The following is a 16,018-nucleotide window of genomic DNA, read 5'->3' as shown; positions in this document are numbered from 1 at the left end:
AACAGATTGTTTAATCACGACCTGGCAAGAAAAAAAAAGCATGTGAACCCTTGTATTTAATAACAGGGAGCAGCAATAACCTCAACCAAATGTTTCCTGTAGCTGCTGATCAGACTAGTACAATGGCAAGGAGGAATTTTAGACCATTCCTCCATATAAAACTGTTTCAGTCAATCAATATTTCTGGGACACCTTGCACAAACAGCCCTCTCCAGGTCATACCACAGCATCTCAACTGGGTTAAGGTCTGGACTCTGACCTAGCCATTCCAAAACACAAATTGTCTTCTTTTTAAACCATTCTCTTGTTGATTATGACATTCTCCTGTAACATGTCGAGACAATTTTAAATTCATTGTTCCCTCAATGAATGCAAGTTATCCAGGCCCTGAGCCAACAAAACAGCCCCAAACCATGACGCTCCTTCCACTATGCTTCACTGTTGGGATGAGGTTTTGGTATTGGGATGCAGTGCTCTTTTCCTCCAATTGTAACAGTGTGCATTTCTGTCAGAAAGTTCAACTTTTGTCTCATCTGTCCACAGAACATTGTTCCAGAAGTGTTGTAGAACATCCAGGTGGTCTTTTGCAAACCTGAGATGTGCAGCATTTTTTTTCCCCCGGAGAGCAGTGGTTTCCTCCGCGGTGTCTTTCCATGAACGCCATCCTTGTTCAGTATTTTCCTCATAGTGGGACACATGAACAGAAACTTCAGCAAGTTCTAGAGATTACTACAGGTCTTTTGCTGTTACCCTCAGATTCTTTTTCACTTCCTTCAGCATTGTAAGTCAAGGTCTTGGTGTGATCTTTGCAGGACGTCCACTCCTGGGGAGAGTAGCAATAGTACTGAATTTTCTCCATTTGTAGACAATTTCTCTTACTGTGGCTAATGAACACTCAGGTATTTAGAAATGCTTCTGTAGTCTTTTCTAGCTTCATGCATCGCTACAATTCTAAGATAGTCTTAAAGTTGATTTGATCGAGGCATGGTACACAAACAGATTTTTCTAGAGAGAGCAGGCTGTGTCAGTAACCTGACTTTGTGTGTCTTTTTTTTAAATAGGGCAGAGCAGCTTTACAACCCACACCTCCACTCTCATCTCATTGATTGGAACACCCGACTCTCAACAGCTTTTGTTGAAGGCATTACCTCAGAGGTTCACATACTTTTTTGGACCTAGGCTGATTGTTTAAGTGGTATACTCAATATTGATGATAAAACAATTGTTTGCATGTTATTAGCTTAGGCAGATTGTGTTTGTCAATTATTGTGATTTAGATGAAGATCACACTACATTTTTATAAGTAATTAATGCAGAAAACCAGATAATTGCAAAGGATCCACAAACTTTTTTTTGCAACTGTACATCCAGTGATGAAACATATCAACTCCTGCCTCAGAAGCGACTTCGATCCGCTCCAATTTGCCGACCAGAGCAACAAGTCCACAGTAGATGCCATCTCATTGGCTCTTCACTCAACCATGGAACATCTCAACAGAAAAGATGTATACATCAGAGGTTCTTTATTAACTATCAGCTCAGCATTCAACATAATCACCCCCTTAAAATTTATCAGTAGGCTTTAAGACCTTGGCCTCAATCCTCCTTCTGCAAATAGATCCTCAATTTCCTCACATGTAGACCTCAGTCAGTTTAGATTGGCAATAACATCTTCTCCACGATCTCAATCAGCACTGGTGTATCATAACTCTGTGCTTAGCCCCCTACTCTACTTGTTTTACATTTATGACTGTATGGCTAAGCACAGCTCCAGTGTCATATTCAGGTTTGCTAATGACACTACTGTCACAGGCCGAATCAAAGGTGGTGATGAATTAGCATATAGGAGGGAGATTAAGAATCTGGCTGAGTGGTGCCATAACAACAACCTCAATGTCAGCAAAACTAAGGAGCTGATTATGGACTTCAGGAGGAGGAAACCAAAGGTCTATGAGCCAATTCTTCTCAGAGGATCAACAACTTTAAACTTCAGGAAGACCTGCCCTGTGCCCAGCACACAAGTGCAGTTACGATGAAAGTATGGCAGCACTTCTACTTCTTTAGGAACTGGCGAAGATTTGGCATGACATCTAAAACTTTGACAAACTTCTATAGATGTGTAATGAAGAGTACATTACCTGGCTGCACTGCAACCCAGTATGGAAACACCAATGCCTTGGAACGGAAAATCCTACAAGAAGTAGTGGATATAGCCCAGCCCTTTATGGGTAAAGCCCTCCCCTCTATTAAGCACATCTATACAAAATATTATCACAGGAAAGCAGCATATATCGTCAGGGAACAACCCCCTCCCCCACCACCACCCAAGGCTGCACCCTTCTCACAGCTGCCATCAGGTAGGAGGTACAGGAGCCTCAGGACTCGCATCACCAGGTTCAAGAACAGTTACTACTCCTCAACCATCAGGTTGTTAAACCAAAGGGGATAACTACACTCAATTTCACTTGCCCCATCACTGAAATGATCCTGCAACATATGGACTTACTTTCAAGGACCCTTCATCTCATGTTCTCAATACTTATTGCTCATTATTCATTATTGTTACTACTCTCGTTGTATTTGCAAAGTTTGTCACCTTTTGAACAGTGGCTGAATACTCAAGTTCGGGCATGTTTTCATTTATTCTACTATGGTTACTATTATATCATAGATTTATTGAGTATGCCAACAAGAATATGAATCTCTGGATTGTATATGGTAACATAGATATACTTTGATAATAAATTTACTTTGAACTTTGAAAGTGCAGCGGAATCTCACTGCTATATCTGCATAACTCCGTGTTTTCAGATTTTTATGATGGGTCTTGTTACAGGGATCTTCTAGCTTGAAGGCAAGAATACCACCAAGTGAAAAACAACCAGGGAGTTGCTTTTCTAAATAGGTCAAGATCAGCTGAATAGGATCAAAAGTCAATCAAGCACAATCAATAAAAGGTTTTGTGAGATTATTACTAGCCGCAGAGTTGTTGAAAAAAACTGCCCTAGATAATATCCAAGCAGAGAAAATAACATTCCTTGGAGATAAGACTCTTCAAAGTAATACCGATTTCACAATCTCTTCCTAATCAATAAATAATGACAGGAACTCTGATTCATTAAATTTTAAATGACAAATCTAGTTCACTAATATCTACTTTGTCCATTTGCTGTAAATAAAATATTAGACTCAGCAAGTTTTCATCTCTATCAGTTCAGAAAGAGCCTGGAAGGAAGGGGGGGACCTTTAAAATTATAGATATAATGCAATACTTCATACCATTTTAAAGATTTCTTGCCCTAGTTATCACCCCCACTCCATCTATTACCTCAGTTATTGCCCTATAAGTACTTCAAACCACATTTTACAATGCTATTTACATTGTAAATAGTGCCTTGATAAAGTATTCAGCCCCCACAACTATCTTCACATTTTACTGTCTCATTTTCTAAATTTAAAATATATTGAAATAGGATTTTTGAGCTATTCTATAAAACATAGTGCATCATGTCAAAACTGCAAACCTGTCAATAATTTACCACAAACTAAAAACCAAAATTGTGAGGCTCAGAAAGTATTCATCTCCTTTGTAATAACTACACAACTTTCCTCAGGTGTGATATATTACCTTACCAATTCACCTAATTTGTTGATGGAGAAAAATTATTGTCACCTGTTTTCAATGAATTCATAAGAATAATTATGCCTTCTGTCTGTAAGGTCCAAAGGTACAGTAGATTTTCAACAGATCAAACCAAAATGAAGTCAAAAGAGCATTCAAGACAAATCATGGAAATAAAAAAAGGATCTAGTACTTTCCCAGCATATATGACAAATAAAGTCTTCTCAGGCTTCCAGCCGGTACAGGTGTCAATGTTTCGATGACAAACACTGTCACCTTCGTCAGAGATAATGCCTGGGCATGTCTTGTCTATTGGTATTTATACCCCCCCAATCGCCCATCCCTGATCAGTTAGCTCTCATCTAATCAGGTTTCTGCTGTCCCACCTAGTTTACGATCAAATTCAAGTTCTTAATTAGTGCGAGTCCTGTGCTTTTGTTAAAATTCTTTCCCCTTAGTTTTGTTTCAATGGCTTCCTTCACCAGTTGTCCCAAAAGCTATTGGCACGGCTTTGTGCCGAAGTCAATCCTATGGCCATTGCAAATGCAATGTTCTGCTACTGCCAATTTCTTTGAGTAACCCAAATGGTCTTTGGTCTTTGATGTGGATTTCCACCATGTGTTCCCTCTGGCACATTCACAGGGAACCCTGTAAAAGCCAGCCACCCCGAGTCCAGGTCACCTTTGACCCACATAATCTGTGATTTGAGCTTCCTTACGGGTTTGTGGATGGTACTAATCTGGTATTTCTTCAGGATTCTGGCGATCCTTCCAGAAACTGTGGAAATGTAGTTCAGCTTTCCTGGTTTTTCCCATTGGCCCTTTTAATGTGATTGATCTCCTTCACCTTGTATCCATTCTGTAGGAACATTGTGCATATTCATCTTAACTCCCCATGGAGATTTTCTGGGTTCGAAACAGTTTTTGCACAATTAACCAAAGTAGAAAGAACCACTATGTTGGGAGACATGATGGTGGGTGTTATTGTTGAGGTACAAGTCCGTGTGAGTGGGTTTCCGATAGACCCCATGTCCAAGGGTACCATCCGGTTTCTGTTGTATTAAAATGCCCAGGAATGGGAGGCAACCATTTTTCTCCATCTCCAACTGAATGTTTGGACGGATGCTGTTCAGATGGTCACAGAACTGCTGGGGTGCCTGGAGTCCATGAGACCACACGATGAAGGTGTTAGCGACATATCTGAAGAAGCATTTGGGGTGCAAGGGTGATGAACTCAGAGTCCACTCTTCAAAGTCCTCCATGTAAAAATTAGCAATAGCCAGCAACAAGAGTGATCCCAACTGTTTGTTCATTCCTTATAGAAGAAGTACGTTGATGTAAGATGAGTTCAAACCGTGACTGCAGGAGGACCAAGCTGTCCTTGATGGGCACTCCCGGGAACAGGGACACCACGTCGAAACTGACCATTATGTCCTCGCGATGGCATAGGATTGACTTTGACAGCACAAAACTGTGCCGCACCAATGGCTTTTGGGAGCGCCTGGTGAAGGAAGTCATTGGAATGAAACTAGAGGAAAAGAATTTTAACAAAGATAAAGGTCTTGCTCTAATTAAGAACTGAGATTTGAATACAAACAAGGTGGAACAACAGAAACCTGACTGGACTAACCAATCAGGAGGGACAAATACCACCAGAATAAATACCACCAGAATAGACAGGGGAATAAATACCACCAGAATAGACATGCCCAGGCATCATCCCCGATGAAGAGGTTGCCATTGAAACATCGGTTAAAATTGGTACCTGTACCCAGCTGGAAGCCCGAAGAGAGTTTATAAGGTAGGGAAATGATAATAGAGAAGCACATATCTGGACAAGGGTACAAGATGATCTCAGACACTGAACATACCTTGGAGCTCGGTGAAGTCCATCATGAAAAACTGGAAAAAAAATATGAAACCACACCACACTGCCTAGGTCAGGCCACCCCTCTAAACAGTCGCTGGAGAAGAATGGCACTTGTAAGTGAGCTGCAGAAGTCAGAAGCTGCAACTGGAGGTGAAGCCTTGCACAAAAAGGGTATTTTTGGAAGAGTGGCAAGGCAGAAACCCTGGATTAAAAACACGTCCTTACCTGTAAAAACTTTGCAAAGTGCCACTTAGAAGATATTGTAAAGATATGGAAGAAGGTCTTTTATTTGGATGAGACTAAAGTAGAACATTTTTTGGCCTCAACGTTAAGCGGTACTTGTACAGTATTAGATTTAACCACATCACAGTCGGGACGGTGTTATCTGGCTGAAGTATGGTGAAGGTAGCATCATGCTATGGGGATGCTTTTCAGCAGCAGGGACTGGAAATCTAGTCAGGATTGTTGGGAAGATGAATGCTGCTGAATATAGAAAGATCTAGAATAAAAACCAGCTATCCTCTGCCAGAAAGCTTACCCTGGGTAGGAAGTTAGTCTTTCTAGGGTTGCCTTTTTAGGGCAACAACCCAAAGCATACTGCTAGAGAAACCACAGGGTGGCTTCAAGTGAAGAAAATTGATATCCTTGAGTGGCCCGGTCAGAGTTCTGATCTTAACCCGTTCAGACATATCTGGCAAGACCTCAAGCTTGCCGTCCACCACTGCTCCCCAACTATCTGCACAGCTCAAGCAATTTTGCAAGGCGGAATAGGCAAATCTTGCTCCATCACATCATGTAAAACTAACTGAGACTTATCCATAAAGACTACTGGCTGTAATAGCTGTGAGAAGTGGTTCAGCTAAATACTGAGCAGAGGGATAAAAAACTGCTGACATCTCTGTTTTTGTATTTTTAGTTATTCATTCTGTACAGTTTTCCAGTTTTGGGCTCTATTGTGAAAAAAGGAGCCTGTGATTTACAAATAAAAATTCACAGTTGAATTGATCAAAATCCCTGGTTGTAATACTCACTTATGTGAACAAAGGGTTAGGGACTGAATACTTTTAACAAGGCACTGAACATGCTTGTATTTATGTACATTTAAACCTCCAACTATTTTTTTTTTTATAATTATTTACTGTTGACTGAGTCTGACTGCAATTCAGAAGGGAAGTGGGGAGAAGAGGCGAGCTGTGGTGATGGGGAATTCATCGGTTAGGGGAACAGAAATGAGGTTCTGTGGACAAGAACGAGATTCCCGGATGGCATGTTGCACCCGGATACCAGGGTCTGGGAAATCTTAGATCGATTCTTCAGCATTTTTAAGTGGGATGGTGAACAGCCAGAGGTCGTGGTCCTTTTAGGTACCAATGACATAGGTTGGAAGAGTGACGATGTTCTGCAAAGTGAGTGCAGGGAGTTGTACTAAGTTAAAGGGCAGGATCTTCAGGGTTGTGATCTCAGGATTGTTACCCATGGTATGTGTTAGTGAGACCAGAAATAATGAGGTTATACAGTTTAACACGTGGCTAAGGAGTTATTGTAGGAGGGAGGGCACAAGAGTTTTGGATCATTGGGCTCTCTTCCAGGAAAGGTGGGAGCTGTACAGAAGCGATGGTTTGCACCTGAACTGGAAGGGGACTAATACCCTAGCAGGAAGGTTTGCCAGTGCTGGGTTTAAACTAGACTTGCAGGGTGATGGGAACAAGAATACAGAACAGTTAGTGGAGATATTGTTAAGACCTCAAAGTCAGGAACCAAAAGATTGAGCATGGTGCAAGTGATATCCTGAGCTGCATATATTTCGATGCAAGTAGTACTGCAGGAAAGGCAGATGAGCTCAGGGCATGGATCAACACCCGGAATTGTGATATTGTAAACGTTAGTGAGACTTGATTGCAGGAGGGGCAGGAATGGCAGCTCGATACTCAGGGGTCCATTGTTTTAAACGTGACAGAGCGGGAGGGATTAAGGGGGGAGTGGTGTTACTAGTCATGGAAAACGATATGCTAGTGCCCAGTCAGGACAGACCAGAGAACTTGTCTAATGAGGCATTCTGGGTGGAACTGAGAAACAAGAAAGGTATGACCACATAAATCGGGCTTTATTACAGACCACCTAACAGCCTAAGGGAATTAGAGGAGCAAATTTGCAGAGAGGTCGCAGATTGTTGCAAGAAATACAAAGTTGTTATCGTAGGTGATTTTAACTTCTCACATATTGACTGGGATTCCTATACTGTAGAAGGACTAGATGTGAGTTTGTCAAATGCGTTCAGGAAAGTTTCCTTAATCAGCATGTAAACGTCCCAATAAGCAAGTGTGCAATACTTGATCTGCTATTAGGGAATGAGACAGGGCAGGTGACAGAAGATTGTGCAGAGCAACATTTGCATCAAGCGATCACAATGCTATTAGTTTCAAAGTAAAAATGCAAAAGGATAAGTCTGGTCCGCGGTTTGAGATACTAAACTGGAGAAAGGCTAATTTTGATGGTATCAGAAAGGATTTGGCAAGTATGGATTGGATTGGGACAGGCTGTTTTCTGGCAAAAGTGTACTTGGTCAGTGGAAATGTGAAATTTTGAGTACAAAGGTTGTACGTGTCTATCAGAAAAAGAAAGACAACAGGTGTAAGGAACTTTGGTGTGCAAGAGATATTGAGACCCTGGTTAAGGGAAGAAAAAAAAAGAGCTCCACAGATATAAGCAGGTAGGAACAAATGAGGTACTTATGGAGTAGAAGAAATGCAAGAGAACACTTAAGAAATCAGGAGGACTGAAAGGCAGCATGAAGTTGCCCTAGCAGACAAGGTGAAGGAGAATCCTAAGGGATTCTACAGATAAATTTAGAGCAAAAGGATAGCAAGAGACAAAATTGTCTTCTGGAAGATCAGCATGGTAATCCAGGTGTGAGGCCAAAAGATATGCAGGAGATTTTTTTTTGCATTTGTATTTACTCAGGAGACAGACAAAAGTCTCTAGAAATGAGGCAAATTAGCATCACATTCATAGACTCTATAAGATAATAGAGGAGGAGGTGTATGCGGTTCTGATGCAAATTAGGGTGGATAAATCCCCAGGGCCTGACAAGGTATTCCCTCAGATCCTGCAGGAGGCAAATGCAAAATTACTGGGTCCCTAGCAGAGACACTTAAATCATCCTTAGTGACAGGTGAGATACCAGACAATTGGAGGTTAGCCAATGTTGTTCCACTGTTTAAGAAAGGTTCTAAAAATAAACCAGGAAATCATAGGTTGGTGATCCCGACATCAGTAGAGAGAAAGTTCTTGGATGGTATTCTGAGGGACCGGATATTGGATAAACATGGACCGATTAAGGATAGTCAGTATGGTTTTGTGCTGGTAGGTCATATCAAACCAATCTTACAGAGTTTGAGGAAGTAACCAGGAAAGTGGATGAAGTCAAGGCAGGGGAAGTTGTGTACATAGACTTTAGTAGGGCATTTCACAAGGTCCTGCATGGGAGGTTGGTCAAGAAGGTTCAGTCGCTTGGCATTCAAGAGGAGGTAGTAAACTGGCTTTCTGGGAGAAGCCAGAGAGTGGTAGCAGATGGTTGCCTCTCTTACTGGAGGTCTGTGATTAGTGGAGTGCAGCAGGGTCCATTGTTGTTTGTCATCTACATCAATGATCTGAATAAGTATTGAGTACAGGAGATGGGATGTTATGTTTAAGTTGTACAAGATGTTGGTGAGGCCTAATTTGGAGTAGCGTGTGCAGTTTTGGTCACCTACCTACAGGAAAGATGTAAATAATGTCAAAAGAGGAGATTTACATGCATGCTGCCAAATCTGGAAGACTAGAGTTATAAGGAAAGCTTGAATAGGTTACGACTTTATTCATTAGAACATAGAAGATTGAGGGGGAAATGATAAGGTTCGTCTATTGTCATCGATGACGACCTCGACACCATTAGTACTTCTTATGAGGTTGAGTTGCTAGCTCGACACTCAACTCGGCACGGATGAATAGTGTGCCCGGGAGCGGCCCGACTGTATTCGAGCTCGGGAACCTTCGCTCCGGAGTCCGGCGCTGATGTCACTGCGTCACCAGCCGGCTTATCATGGTGTCCAGACTAGCGCTTGATTTGGATTTAAGTGAGGGAGAGTTGCGCAGCGTCAGCCTCAGCCTCACTCTCTCTTCCCAATTCCCATCTGGATCTAGTGGCAAGACAAGAGTTGAGACGGTTGGAGACGGGACTAGGCGCAGTGGATGACCAGGACGTCTTCTGTGTCTCATCCTGCTCTATACGTTCCACGACGCTTGAACAGACCGCCTTCTTACCTGTTGAACCTTCCACAGGTCTTGTCCGCTCAATCTGCAGGAGTCTGTCTTCACATGCTGGGATAGGCAACTCCCTATCTCACCGAGGGTTTGAGACCCGTCGGCTACCCTCACCTAGTTTAGCCGGCTTGTCAAAGCCGTTGCCCGGGGTGTGGCCGCTGTGGCATGCAAACAGCTACGGGGAGCCACAGGTGAGAGCTGAGTGCCAGGTGGAGACCAAAGGTAGACAAATCACCCTGAGAAGGACGCGACATGTTCCCCCACCAGAGGTGCTACCCCTCCCTGACGCCCCATGATAGAGGTATACAAAATTATGAAACGTATAGATAGGGTAAATGTAATTTCCACTGATCAGCTGGGCCCACAGCTAGAGATGATGGGTTAAGGGTGAAAGCTGAAAAGTTTAAGGGAAACATGAGGGGAAACTTCTTTACTCAGAGGGTCCTGAGAGTGTGGAACAAGCTGCCAACACAAGTGGTATATGCAAGCTTGATTTCAGCAAAAAAGAAGTTTGGTTGTGTAGGTACATGTATGGTAGTGAAATGGAGGGCTATGGTCCCGGTGCAGGTCAATGGGAGTAGGCAGTTTAAATGGTTTGGCACAGACTAGATGGGCCAAAAGGTCCATGTCTATGCTGTACTTTCCATGACTCAGTACAGAAGAATAAAAAAATGACCTCACATAACAGAGGTGGACTGACAAGGTGGGTCTCTCTCAAGAGGTTGTTGAGAGAGAGAGTTAATGAATATACTCAGGACAGATTGATTCTGAATACTAGGGACTAAGTGGACAGATCAAGAAAATGGTACTACAGCCACGAATGACGGAGCCAGCTCATGAACGTACTCCCACACCCATTTCTTATGTTCTTGTACTAACACGTCTTAACACCACAGGGGCAAGGGCTGGATTCTCTGAGGCGAGTACTTGGATTTTCCCAGCTAAGTATAGACACAAAGCATGTAGCTGACAAGTTGTGATTTGAATGTAGCAATGAAGTAGTCCAGAGGCAAAAGTCAAGACCATCAGTTTGTCTCTTTTTATCACTTTTCATAAGAGAAAACACACACATATATCTCTTCCGTCCAACCCACACAATGACACATTTCAATTAATGCACATACTTAAAAGTTCAATGATTGTCCTAACCCTTTAAAATATTAATAGTACAGTGACAAATCTCGTATCTTACCTTTTCCCTTTGGGTTTCCTTTAGCAGCTGGCTTTTGTGCAGTAATCATTGCAAGCTCTGCCTCTAAGTCGGCATCATTTTCATTGTCATTCACATCCATCATCATACCATCTGGTGAGAAGTCAACCAGCAAGCCAAGCTGTGAAAACACATTTAACATGGACATGACCATCGATAACGCCAAGGGACAGAGTTTCCAAATAAAACTGCAGGAAAATTACTGTTACAAAGGGGGTTTACACTGTAGCAGTTGGCAACATTCATGATCTCACTGGAGACAAAATAAAAGCAGAAATCATGACATGATCTTTCTTTTTAAATCTTTTTATTATTTTTCCAAAATTCTAAACAGAGTAACAATATTAATACAGAGAGATTGGAATAATCTTGTTGTTGATAAATATGTACAAAAACAATTTCAAATACAGGTGTAATAGACTTCCAAACTCTTAATATAGTTAATCATAGAGAAAAAAAATACAAAGAAAACCCCCCCAAAAAAATAAACTAAATACTAAACCCAAAAAAAAGCAAACAGAACAAAACAAAGCTGAACCAATATCTTAAATTGAATACGTTCAATAATGTCGTCAACTCCGCTCCTCTATTCATATATTTTAAGTTAATAAGAAGGATTCAGAAAGATCAAATTACATCACATGAAAATGTTGAATAAATGGTTTCCAAGTCTCTTCAAATTTAACCGAAGGATCAAAAATGTCACTTCTGATTTTTTCTAAATTTAAACATGATATAGAAACCATTGAAATGTGGTAGGAGGGTTAGTCTCCTTCCAGTTCAATAAAATGGATCTTCTGACCATTAAAGTAACAAATGCGATCATCATCACGACATGATCTTATTTGGTGACAAATGTGGAGAAGCTTTTCACAAAAATAAAACAGGAAATTGCATCAAATTTAAGAAAATATTCAGACAATCCCAAGTCTTCAAGATAGTTAATCATGATTTGCAATAACTCAAATGCTGCCAGCACAGCAGTGTAGCACTTTACAGGTTCGGCAACCAGCGTTCAATTTCTGCTGCTGTCTGCAAGGAGTTGGTACTTTCTCCCCATAACTGCATGGGTTTCCTCCTGAGGCTCTGGTTTCCTCTCACATTCCAAAGATGTAAGGGTTAATAAGTCATGGACATAATCTGCTGGTGCCAGAACTTGGCGACGCTGCAGGCTGCCCCCAGCACATCCTTGTACCGTGTTGGTGACACAAACACACTTCACATTGTTTCAATGTGCCCATGTGACAAATAAAGCTAATCATTAACTGAACTTTTCTCCTTACTTCAATGCCAGTACGAAGTTCAAAATACAGTGAAGTTATAATCCAGACATTAAACTTAGATAGTTAAGTATCTAGTACACAAAATTTAAAAGAAACTGAAATTTACAAATGTTGCTGGGATACCAGATATATGGTGGTAGCATAGCCTCCACTGACACTGACCACATGGATCAATGCCACAGTTCCATCATATCCATGCACAGCCAATTCCTGTTGCTTTCCTGACGCAAACCTTGATGGTCCTCGCCAACCTGTCACTGAAATAGCTCTATTGGTTAAGGAAATGCAAACTGATGGGGTCAATGTTTCTTCCTGCAACCACAGGCTCATTTATATGGCCAAACATCATTCAAATAGATACGACTAGAAATCTTCACAAATAGCATTGTTGTTCATTCAGACCTTGGCGTCAAACAGATCATATTGGAAATGGTAGATGCCAATTAGTTTTGAACCTGACCTCCTTTGACACAGAAAAAGCAAAATCATAAAACAAATATCTTCTGGATGAAATTTATCTCTACCATATAGTAGTGCAATCACTCCAGTTGAGTATGATTCTGCTAAGGGTGAGTCTATTGTGTTCTCAGGTGGTTGTAGAGGCTGGTCTGTGATCCACATACTCTGGTGCAGTGTGGACACAAGTAGGTTAGTGGTTGCAACACACATCAAAGTTGCTGGTGAACCCTGCAGGCCAGGCAGTACCTCTTCCTAGAGATGCTGCCTGGCCTGCTGCGTTCACCAGCAACTTTGATGTGTGTTGCTTGAATTTCCAGGGTCTGCAGAATTCCTCGTGTTTAGGTTAGTGGTTGGGTCTTTTTGCAACGGAGGTCGTAACGCAGCTCATCCTTGAACAGATTTGCTCCAGGTGTTCCTATTGAACGCAATGTCTTCCCAGTTTTTAGCTGTAACGTTGAATTTCTTCTGGCGAGTTTCAATGGCATCTTTAAAGCGTTTCCTTTGCCCACCAGGGGGTCGCTAGCCTTCCTTCAGTTGCGAGTAAAGGATCTGTTTGGTGAGACGCGACTTACGCAGCTGAATGACAAAACTGTCCATCGGAGTTGGTGTTGCTTTATCACGGTGGAGATGCTGTTCATGTTGGCCTACTCCAGTACACTGGTGTTAGTGCCTCTGTCCTTCCTGCCGATCCTTAAAATCTTTCAAAATATTTCAAATATTTGCTTCAAAAATATAAGAAATTGTATAATCAAAAGTGATGCTGCTAAAATGCACACACTCATTCTCATGGTTTATGAAGTAACTTATGACTCTGTGCATCAATTATGTTTTGAAACAGTTTCTGACTTTCACAAGCACTTTTGTTACAAGTGCAGCTGAGATCTCTGCACTGTAAAGGTATCAAAACAGACTGGTGGGCAGAAGCGGCAGATACAAGATAGTGCAACAATGGTGCAATTCAAGAACATCTTGCACCTGGCACACTGTACTTACTAATAAGAGAAAATCTGCAGATGCTGGAAATCTGAGCAACACACACAAAATGCTGGAGGAACTCAGCAGGCCAGGCAGCACCTAGGAAAAGAGAACAGTCGGCATTTTGGCCCAAAGCGTCAGCTGTACTCTTTTCCTAGATGTTGCCTAGCCTGCTGAGTTCCTCCAGCATTTTGAGTGTGTTACACTGTACTTACTGCCAAGACTGAATTTCATTTCTGCCAAAGGATGTTTTGTGTAGCAACTTATCCTAACTCTAAGACAATCCAGACACTCCATGTTAAGCAATTTACTTCATGGTGAAAAATACCAAGTACAACAGAGTTTAGAGTAGCAAGTATACATTATTTATTGATAAAGACACTCCAAGAGGACCACAAACTTGTTGTGGCTTGGAGGTTTCCATGCCTCAATGATCCAGAGAGCTATGTTGGAGGGAGTCAGGGCTTTATGCTCTGGCTCTTGGTAGGGTCACCCATGCCAAACAGATCAAGGGGCTTTGCCCTTATACACTTCCAACAAGGCCTAGTGAAATTTGAGGAACAACACCTCTGTCCAGGCATGTAGCAGTACCTCAAAATTCAACGTTGAATTCAATAATTTCAGATAGCCAACCTTACCCAGTAATATCAAAACTTCTTTCTTAATCATGGTTAGTTCATAGATTATGACTAACATGCATTCACTTCCTCCATCAGACAGTAATTCTCTCCTGAACAGCCTTATGTCCCAGCCTAGCACATACAGTACATTTCCTTGTTTCTCCTCTTTTTATAACCTAACACTTGATTTCTCACTTTTCTCAGTTCTGATTAACTTTACATCTTAATTGTTTCTCTCTCCATAGTTTACTGACTTCTGCACTCTACACTTCATTTCTAATTTCAATAGCAAGTATAATATTTTCAAATAAAGGTATTAAAACTATTTTAACGGTTGGTTGTATCGCAAGATATTTACTGGACATACGCGGTTTCAGCAGTTCTCAGTGTTAATTAACTGTTGAATCGACTCTCGTTCCACCACTCTGTGGCAGTGTTGTCACAACACTACAAGACGGAGGATTTCAATTAACCAAATGTTTTTATAAAAACCTTTAGAAAACATTTCAAATTTCATTGATTTGTGCCTTTGTTAAATTAGTAACCCAGCAAACTTGTTGATTATCGATGTGGCAGACTCGAAAAGCTCAAAAGTGTATTCGCAACACACACACACACCCACAATCTAAGACTGAAAACAGAACTCTACCGCCAGTAAATACCAATTGCGTCCTTTCCAGAATGCTGACAACCTCTGATTATGTGTTTTTACAGCTAAGATCAATATTTTGTCTCTGTGTGTGGGGGGAGGTAGTATATTTTAGACGTTTTGGATGCCAAGGAGAACATCAGTAACAGTATATACAGTATGTTTAGCAATTAACGTGAAAAACATTGCATTATGAAACTGCAAAGGCCCCGGACTGGTTGTCAGCTCCCGGGAATTTGGAATCTGCCCGGAAACAGCATCCACTTGTTTGGCCCAGCCTTACCTGCCTGGCCTTCGCCGCTCCCCGGCCCTTGGGCTCTGGAGCTCTTCGGTTCCTGTTCATAGCTGGCCTCCCGGCTCTCAACACCTCATATCTCGAAGGGTTGGGGGAAGAAAAAAAACCACTCAAGATCCTCGCTTCCTTTCCTACTTAGGCGGGGCCACCAAGATCAGAAGGCATCTCTCAATTATAATCGGATCAATTCAGGACCACGGGTCCTCCCCACACAAACCCCCAAGACGCTGAATGTTTACGGCAGCGTCCTCTCCACGGGAACTTCCGCCTTCCCTCTCCGCTCAGGTGAATTACAATCCAATAGCCCTGCCCCAACAGTCGCAAAGCAGTGCCCGCACTGTCGTAAAAAGAGCCGCTTTTGGGAGGAGCTGGGAAAACCGGCTGTGTCCCACGCTGTGCCTGCCGGGAGTTGTAGTTCGTTCGGGTATGCCGGCGGCAAAACAGTACCTCGTTCCCAAGGGGACGGCACACTGACGCGCAGATGCGTTTGGCGCTCGAGGAGTGGGCGGGAAAGAGGTGTCAGCTTCGCGCGGGCGGGGGGTGGATTAGGGAGCTGATTGATTCGAAGATATTCAGGTAGTGCGTCGCTTGAGATTATTTTATCTTTGAATGTGTCGTTGAAATTATGTGTTGGAGCGAATGAATAAAGAAAAAATCTGGGTGCCGATTGTTTTAGGCTGGGTTTGACAGATCGGGTATTGAATGCAAGTGTTCGACTGAGGGAGTGCCTCTCG

The 16,018-nt window shown here is 42.1% G+C and overlaps 1 protein-coding gene across 2 annotated transcripts in view; it reads right to left on the bottom strand.

The window, feature by feature from the left end:
• Positions 1-15,556, bottom strand: part of cc2d1a (coiled-coil and C2 domain containing 1A) — a 135,295-nt gene extending 119,739 nt beyond the window's left edge. For both annotated transcript variants that reach the window (XM_063035825.1, XM_063035827.1), the window contains exons 1-2: positions 15,273-15,556; positions 10,986-11,124 (exon numbers count right to left, since the gene is read on the bottom strand). In XM_063035825.1, the coding sequence (XP_062891895.1) occupies positions 10,986-11,124; positions 15,273-15,332 (199 nt within the window). In that variant the 5' untranslated portion in view covers positions 15,333-15,556. The remainder of the gene's footprint in view (positions 1-10,985; positions 11,125-15,272) is intronic.
• Positions 15,557-16,018: the final 462 nt, after the last annotated feature.

Source organism: Mobula hypostoma, chromosome 29 (assembly GCF_963921235.1).
Source record: "Mobula hypostoma chromosome 29, sMobHyp1.1, whole genome shotgun sequence".
Taxonomy (NCBI): domain Eukaryota; kingdom Metazoa; phylum Chordata; class Chondrichthyes; order Myliobatiformes; family Myliobatidae; genus Mobula; species Mobula hypostoma.
Note: the sequence above shows the minus strand (reverse complement) of the source record. Positions and strands in the feature narration are given on the sequence as shown.